The sequence below is a fragment of the Chelonia mydas genome, chromosome 11 (genome assembly GCF_015237465.2).
Source record: "Chelonia mydas isolate rCheMyd1 chromosome 11, rCheMyd1.pri.v2, whole genome shotgun sequence".
In the NCBI taxonomy this organism is placed as follows: Eukaryota; Metazoa; Chordata; order Testudines; family Cheloniidae; genus Chelonia; species Chelonia mydas.
Window position 1 is genome coordinate 2,770,925 of NC_051251.2, and position 8,572 is coordinate 2,779,496.

The following is an 8,572-nucleotide window of genomic DNA, read 5'->3' on the forward strand; positions in this document are numbered from 1 at the left end:
CTGCAGCAGCAGTAGTGAGTCCATTATCCTCTGGGGGCTGGGGCCGCTCACAGATGCTTTGCGGAGCGAGGTGTGAGAGGGGGTGGGGCGGCCTGTGGCACTTCGGACACTGCTGGCATGGTGGTGGGTGGGGGCTGCAAGACCCTGCCGTGGGGCATGGGTTGTAAACACCCCACGTGAGAGAGGGGCAAGTGAAACAGCTCCTCATGCGGGGAGGGGGTTGGCCCTTTGCCTGCGACCCAGGGAGGCCGGCGCCCATAGGGAATGGAGCCCTGCGGTACGTGGGGCTCCTGGTGTGTGGGGACCGCGATCCCCTCCCCGGTAACATGTGGTCCCCCGCCCCACCCGGTCTTGCAGGGCGGATATTCGAGGGGACGCCGGAAACCATGCTGACCTCTCTGGACACAGCTGCGGACCTGGCAGAGGACACGCTGCTCTGGCCAGGTGAGCGCCCCCTGCCAGGCAGCAGGCTCAAGGGTGGGGTTTGTGGGGCAGGGAAAGGGGGGGAGCAGAGGCCGGGGAAATCCCCCGATCTCCGTGTCCCGCTGCACAGGGGCCGCGCTGCAGGGGCAGGAGCGCAGCCTGGCCGCTGTGGGAGACGAGGGTGAGGGGTCGCTGCACCGGGGAGGGTCCCCACTCGGCTGCTCAGCAAAGCACCGGGGAGGGGGGCGCAAGGCAGCCTGCGGCGCTGACCTAGACCTGCAAGGAGGGGAAGGAGTCCCCGCTCCTGGACCTGGGCCCGCTTGGCGTCAAAGCAAGGCCGGGGTCTCATCCGTGAGCCTGGTATCCGTCCACGGCCGAGGGGCAGGTTGGGGGCGAGGCTGGGGCAGAACCGGGCGGCTTGCTGCTGGGTAGGATTGAGGGCAGCGTTCCCGCGCGTTTCTTACGTCCATGTGCGGAGTGAATGTGACACATCACCTCCGTATCAGTGCACATAACAAAAGACATAGGGTCGGGGAGGGGATGCGGGCTCTGGGGTGGGCCTGGGGATGAGGGGTTTGGGGTGTGGGAGGGGGCTCAGGGCTGTGGCAGAGGGTTGGGGTGCGGGGGGGATGCAGGCTCTGGGGTGGGCCTGGGGATGAGGGGTTTAGGGTGTGGGAGGGGGCTCAGGGCAGGGGCAGAGGGTTGGGCTGCGGGGGGGATGCGGGCTCTGGGGTGGGCCTGGGGATGAGGGGTTTGGGGTGTGGGAGGGGGCTCAGGGCGGGGGCAGAGGGTTGGGGTGCGGGGGGGATGCGGGCTCTGGGGTGGGACTGGGGACGAAGGGTTTGGGGTGTGGGAGGGGGCTCAGGTCGGGGGCAGAGGGTTGGGGTGCACGGGGTGAGGGCTCCAGCTCGGGGTGAAGGCTCTGGGATGGGGGTTTGGGGTGCGGGTGGGGGCTCAAGGCCGGGCTGCGGGCTCTGGGGTGGGGACAGGGATGACGGGTGTGGGGTGCAGGCTGCCCTGGGCTGCGGTGGGGAGAGAAGACTCCCCCCAGCCCTCTCTCTTGCAGCAGCTTGGGGCTGGGGGAGGGGTGCCTCCCCCCGGGCGCGCCAGCTCCAGCAGGCCTGGCCCGAGCCCAGGGTGGGGCTCCTCTCCCCTGGTCGTGGCAAGTCCGGGGCAGGACCATGGTGGGGCCGGTGCGGAGAGGCACCTGTCCCTGTCGCTGACCTGAGCCCCTGCGCGGGGCTTAATAGGCAGCTGCCCGGCCACACAGCGTAGAGGGAACTTGGGTTGAGGGGCATCGCGGCTGCTTCTGACCTTCCTGCTCTGTCCAGAGCTCTGGTTTCCTTGGCTCCGTGCACCTCACCCGTCTCTAGCCGATCTGCTGGCCCCTTGCCTGCCCCTCCCAGCCACCCTGGAGGGCAGCAGGTGATGGTCCCGTATGGCAGAAGCCCGGCGAGGGGCCGGCACAGATGGGACTAGAACCCAGGCCGCCTGGCTCCCTCCTGGGTGCTTGGCTCGCCAGTCCGTGCTCTTAACCGGAGCCCCAGCCCGGGCCAGCCCCCTCCCCCCCGTTCACTGCCCTCTCTGCTCCCCAAGGACACGAATATGCCCTGGACTGCCTGACGTTTGCCAGCCTGCTGGAGCTGGAGAACCCCGTGCTGGAGCAGAAGCTGCAGTGGGTGAATCAGCAGCGGCTGGAGAAGAGGAGCACGGTGAGTGCCGGGGGGAGAGTGCGCCCGGGCCTTGGCATCCGGTGCAGGTGCCCCTCGCGCGGGGCCTGGTTCCGCTTTCCTGGCTCTTCCCCCCTCTCTCTCTCCCTGCGCCGGGGCTGGGAAACACCTGGCCGGAAGCTGGTGCCGCTTCCCCTGCTGCTCGGATCCAGCTGCTTCCTAGCCTGGCGGCAGGGGGCCGGGGGCACAGGCTGGTTTGAATTCACACCCGCCCCGCAGGAACCCAAAGGGAATCGGGTGCTGGGGCAAGGCCAGGAGAATGGCTGTCTGGGGTCGGCTGTATGTTGCACTATATTAATCTGTCACCATGCGGCCGGCAGCCTGGAAAATCCAGCATTCGAAGGGTTATGCTTGGCAAGCAGGGGCCAGGTCCCTTTGCCCCCAAGGGTCCCTGCCTCATTCACTGAAGGCCCCCCACCCGCAAGCTGCTCCCCATGCAGCTGCAGCTCGCTGGATAGCCATAACCCGTAGGGCACAGGCCACAGCAGTGTCCACTCCCTCTGCACCCCTAAACACCCTCCCTGTACCCCATTAATGTGTCTTGACCCTGCCCTATTGGGGCCACTGTTAAGGGCAGATAGTCTCTGCACTGGGCCCCTGAGTAATTCCATTCCACCTTCCTAAATTCCCCTCGCAGGGTTTCATCTGCACTTGGGGTCTGTCTTGGCTTCCCATCCTAACCCCTCTGGAGCTTGCTGCTGCTGCTGTTATATACGGCTGCCACACCCCACCGCAGAGGCAGCCGCATTTGAGTAATCTCTTGTGTTTATACAGCCCCTGGCACAATGGAGTGCTGGGGTTACCACAATCCAAATAGTAAAGGGAAATAGCTTTGAAACTGGTTTATAGGAGCCGGTCTCTAGGTAAAAGGAGCTGGAGAAGTTATGGATTTTGGATGCAAACAGGCTGCAGGCTCGGTGCCCCTTCTGGGGATTCTGCCATGCAGCGTGCGTTGCCTCTTTCATGCTGGGATCTGGAGTCTCAACGGGCTGCAGCTCTGCGCGGGGCGCGTCGGTGGCCGCGGTCCGCTGTACGCGTGCTGACCTGTCCCTGTCTCTCCCCGCCCCAGTGCCCCTCCACCATCGGCGAGGAGAAGGAATACAACCCGTTCCTGCGGACCCACTGCCGGGAGCTGCACCGGGCCCTGGGGCTGCAGCGGCTGAGTGGCGAGGACTGGGACAGCTTCCGGGCGCGGGTGCTGAAGGAGGTGCGGTGCCGCAAGGACGTCTACAAGGCCAACTAGCCCCCTGGCAGGGCGACGGGAGGGCTCTGCCCCATGAGCAGCCTCCCGAAGGCGGGTGACCTTCCCTGTTGGGGTGGGGAGTGTCTGGCTGGGAAAGGGTCTCACCCCCTCATGGCGATGGGGCAGGTTCGTGAGCCAGGAATGCCTCCTCCCTGTGGATACAGGCGGGTTCAGCTGGCATCCCCCCCACCCTGCCCCGCCCTGCTGTCTCAAGAGGGCTCGTCTCCAGACAAAGTGGATCCTTCCCAGTGGACAGAAGAATGGGGGGCAGGTGGTAAAATCCAGGATGACACCCCACCCCCAGGAGGCGTCTGACTCCACATGATGCCAGTGTGCTGCTGACCTCTGATTGCCGCTGGGTGCTGGGGATGAATAGCTAGGGGGCGGGAGCGGGGCGTTGGCAAGGGTGCCTGGGAAAGCTTTTCCAGGGAGCAGGGCTGTGACTTTGTTTCTCTGGGGGACCGGACTTTGGCTGGTGGAAGTGCAGGCCCAGGGATTAGCCCGCGAAGTGCACGTGGTCTCTTCAGTGCAGGCTCGCAGCCTGTCGGAAATGCAGATCCCTTACGCAATGCCCGGTCCCGAGCCAAGCTGGGCAGCCCAGCGTGTGGGGAGCGGTGCTGCCCAAGGCGGCATTGGGGACAGCGCCGCGACTGGTCTGTCGGTTATTTCCTCTGCGTCTTGTCCCAGCCGGCCCCGTTTTTGGGGCCCCGCTGACTCCTCCGCGAGCACACGCCCGCCCCCGCCCGCTGGCTGGGAGAGACCAGGATGAACCACGACAAAAGCACCAGCCGGGGGCGCCACTGCACGGACTCCAGCTCTGATATTGGACGGAAACACCCCCCACCCCGGCGCTGAACGTTCCTGGCAGCCGCCTTCTCCCTGCAGCACGGGGACGGGCGTGGCCGTGCTGGCAGGGATCAAGGATGAAGCTGTGCCATTGGCCCCCCTTCCCCCCCCCCCCCCAGCCGGCTGGTGGCTTCCCTTCAGGTCTGTGTGTTAACTTTGGTGGTGGTGGCGGTTGTTCCCCGATTGAAGCAAGACCTGCTCCATGCAACTGGAGTGTGGGGAGTGTGTGTGCGTGCGTGTGTGTGTGTGTGTTTGGAGGGGGGTGGAGTGTGTCTGTGTTTTGGGGGTTACGTCCTAAAGGATTTTCTGGTCCCCAGTCCAAGCACAAGGATCCTGTGAGTTTATAGCACAGCTCGCCAGCCTGGTGATGGTTCTACGCCTGCCCCCTTTGCTCTGGAGGTCGTTGGGGGCTGGGAGAAACACACCCCTCCCTTCAGAGCCCACGAGGGCCCCTTCAGAGCCACGCCAAACCCCTGGAGCAGAGCAGCCTGCCTCCTTAGCAGCCCCAGCTGAGGGAGCAAGAAACCTGCCTTGCATTCGAACCCAGCCTGCAGGCCCCAGTGGCTTTAAACCAGGGCCGGGTGTGAAACCTTCCCTGGGAAACTTCAAACCCTCGCCCGTTGAGGGTTTTGCATTTTGATCGAACTTGTGATGGTGAATCCATTTAGGGCCATGAGACCCGGCCTGCTTCCTCCCCCTGACTGCGCCCCTTTGCCCTTCTCGGAAGACGAGAATGCAGGGGTGACCAGCCCCATTGCAAAGGCAGCAAATTTTAAAACCCCTGTAAGGAAACTAACCTGTGAAATTTGCTGCCAGGAGATCACCGTGAAACCAAGAGCTTAGCAGGGTGGATGGCCAAGGGTCAGCCATTCCTGGGGCTGAGAACAGCCACAATTACACGGGGTGGGGCATAATGCTGGGTCTCTCAGGCCATGAGCCAACCTCAAGCTGCCGGGGTTAGGGGAAACTTCCTTCAAGCGCACATTGTCCCCAAATTGTCCACTGGGGGGGTTCTTCCTTGTTCTGAAGCAGCTGGTCCTGGTGACTGTTAGAGACAGGATACCGGGCTTGGGCAACCAGAGTGGAAACTAGTGTGGATGCTTGCTTAGGGTGAAATTGTGGGCCCGTTGGAATCTGTTATCATTGGCTTCAGTGGGGCCAGGCCTCCATGGTCCCCTTGTTTATGATGGACCCCAAAAAGGGATCCATCTAGTAAACCAAACCTCTTCAGAGGGGAAGGGCCAGAAAAGAACCAAGGGAATCTAACCTGCGATGTTCTTATCCGTATAAATTTCTGACCCTGTATTGAATCCTGTAAAGCTCTTGGTCTCGATGCTGTCTTGTGGCAGTGAGTTCCACTGGCTACATAGATCAAAGGAAATACTTTTTCGCACAATGCACCGGGTTACATTTGCTGCCCTTCACTTTCAATGAACACAATGTATAAGAGGATGCACAAGGGTTTTGTATTAGGAGAGAGCGGGCGGTGTTCAACAAATGGGGGTGGGGGTGAATTCACCCGTCATCCAGGGAACACAAGAGCACCCCCCGCTTAGCATTTGGATAGACAGGCCCAGGGCCTAGTTATAAACAACTTTGTCCCCATGGAGGCTGCAGTGGGGGATAAATGTTTGCAGACACATACTTTGAAATGTGCAGCGCATGATGGAGGTTGGTTGTTTGCAGGGGGTGTTTCTCTGGAGAGGGGCTGGAAAAGGGGAGTTTAAGGTGGATTTAGTGCATTGAACTGACCTGGTTACTTTGAAAAGCCGCACCGTAGGGGCTGGAGGGGCAACGCCAGTGGGTGAGGGGACAGGACATTTCGGGGCTTGGAGGTTCTCGTTAATGTCAGATGTTACCAATAGCTCACTCTCCCTGTCTGCAAGCGGGGAGGTAGCTAAGTCAGGTGAGTGGAGGACAGAGAGCCAGGAGGGATAGCTCAGTGGTTCCAGCATTAGCCTGCTAAACCCAGGGTTGTGAGTTCAATCCTTGAGGGGGTCATTTAGGGATCTGGGGCAAAAATTGGGGATTGGTCCTGCTTTGAGCAGGGGGTTGGACTAGATGACCTCCTGAGGTCCCTTCCAACCCATTCTCTGGGTTCTATTCCTGGCTCTGGGAGCAGAGTGGGGTCTAGTAGTTAGAGGAGGGGGTTGGGGGACTGGGAGTCAGGACTCCTGGGTTCTATTCCTGGCTTTACCCATTGATTCCCTGTGGGGCTAGTCACTTCCCACTTTGGTACCTCAGTTTTCCCCACTGCTGAAATCACGATCCTACTTCCCAGTCTCCCAGGGAAGTCACGAGTTCGTGACTCCGTGTGAAGGGTTTTGGAGACGTAAAAGCCGAACGCTCTGTAAGCACTAAGCGGAGCTGGGTCAGGATGTGGGTTTCTCCATTGGGTTCTGGTGACTCTACCTTTGCTCTCGGGGTTTATATTGTTATCGACACTCTCTTGATAAAAATGCAGCCACGTTGGGGAGGGAAACGTGGTCTAGTGGCCAAAGGACAGGACAGCGGGGTTCCTTTCCCAGGTCTTGCTGGGTGACCTTGGACAGGTCGCAGCACTTTGTGCCTCAGTTTCCCCATCTGTGAAATAGGGCAACTACCTCCTGACAGTGGTTGTGGGGCTCCCTGTTGGCTGGGCAGCGCCGCAGAAGCACAGTGTTAGAGATGATACACTAGGTCAGGATTTATTCAGTCTGTTTTTTTCCCCCCTCCCTTTCTCTTACCCTTGGAAATAGATCGCCACTAACGATTCCAAACTGTGAGGCTTAGCTGAGCCAGGCAGCACTGGAGACAGCGGGTGTGGAGTAGGTCAGGAGGCAGGTTTCAGCTGACCCCCTTTGCTCCCGGCGCTCGGAGATGGGCTGGGATTGTGACGCCTCTTGTATTCAGTGTTCAGTGTTTGCTGTGGATTGTAAAAATGCCAGTAAAGCAACCCTTCAGTTTTACTGTTGTTTAGTGCGATTGGCCTGTCAAGACACAGGGAACTTTGTGCTCATGACAGCGAGGGAGTAATAGCGCTGGCGTAAGGCAGGCACGGACTGGGACACACCCCAGCACCGCTGTGCCAATGCGTCTCAGTGCCAGCCCCCAGCCTGCGCCTGCTATTAGGGTCACAGCCTTGCTCCTGGGCCGCAGACCCACTCAGTCCTGGGGCATCCCCGTTACTCTCATCTGCCCCTCCCGACGTGAGGCTGCCAGTCATGCTGAAGTGGAGTGTGTGTGTGTGGTGGTGGGGGGGGGGGGGGGGATGTCATATGGACAGGCTCCCCGTTGGGATGATCCCATCAAGTTGAACAGAGAAAGAGCCACTTTCTAGGTTACTGAACCAGCCTCGGAACTGAGCAGAGAATTCCAGCCCACGCTCTCGAATTCTGTAGAGTGGCTCAAGCCATGCTCTGGGCTAGGCTATGGGATGCAGAGTATCTTCTAGACCCCTCTGGGCTTCATCCCCATCGAATCCCATCTGGTTTTCCTGTGTGCCCAGTCTGAGGCCAGCAAATTCGCTTCACTGGTGACCTGCAGCAGGGGCCGATCCCTGCGTTCCACAGAGAAAAGGTGAGGTTAAGCCTTTACACTCCGCTCCCCACTTCTCTCCCTCTGCCCCAGAAGCTGCATTCGTTGATGGAATGAGAAATAGGAAAAACACGGGCAAAGCCCATTCTCCAGGGTCCTTTAACGAGGCCCCTGCCCCTCCGATCCTGTAACCAACGGGTTGCTGCATCTTCCAGCTTGGGGTCGGTAGTGCAATGTCCTGCTCGCTCTTCCCAACCTTCATGCAACTTCACTAGCTTTGACTGGCCTCTGGCCTGTCCCTGGGGATAAGCCAGGCTCGTTTTCTGAGGCAGGTGTGTGTGTGAAATGGGCTGTCTCTCTACAGGGAGCTGATATTCAAGGGAAGGGGATCCTTCACCCCTGCAGCCCCCTGCCAATGCCCGGTGGGAAAACTCCTTCCCGGTGCCTGTCATCGATGTTCTCAATGGATGGGCTCCTTCATGAGCTAACCAAGCCAGCTGGGCCGCAGGGCAGGGGTTAGCATGGGGTCTTCAGCATTCTCTCTCCCCCTGGGGCGGGGCGGGGCGGAATGTCAGTGTAAGGGGGGCAGACCCCCAGGGACTGAGGGTGCAGGGTGGGAGGGGACGAGGAGGGGTGGGAGGGATCTCTGGCTGGCAGATCACAGCGGGGGCGGAGCGGAGGGGCACAAAGCCCAGAGGTGAGCCACAGGCCAGGGCAGATTTGTGCAGGACGGTGAGGAGGCTACACAAGCCCTGGGGGCAGCCAGCGACAGGGTGGGGGCGGCGGGAGGGAGATGGTTGTGTTGGGCTGGTGA

General features: G+C 60.7%; 1 protein-coding gene across 1 annotated transcript in view; it reads left to right on the forward strand.

Annotated features, from left to right (window-relative positions):
- The window catches only part of LOC114022112 (probable hydrolase PNKD), a 36,343-nt gene extending 29,153 nt beyond the window's left edge, over positions 1 to 7,190 (forward strand). The window contains exons 7-9 of the mRNA XM_037912403.2: positions 358 to 444; positions 2,020 to 2,135; positions 3,223 to 7,190. Coding sequence (XP_037768331.1) covers positions 358 to 444; positions 2,020 to 2,135; positions 3,223 to 3,396 — 377 coding nt within the window. The 3' untranslated portion in view covers positions 3,397 to 7,190. The remainder of the gene's footprint in view (positions 1 to 357; positions 445 to 2,019; positions 2,136 to 3,222) is intronic.
- Positions 7,191 to 8,572: the final 1,382 nt, after the last annotated feature.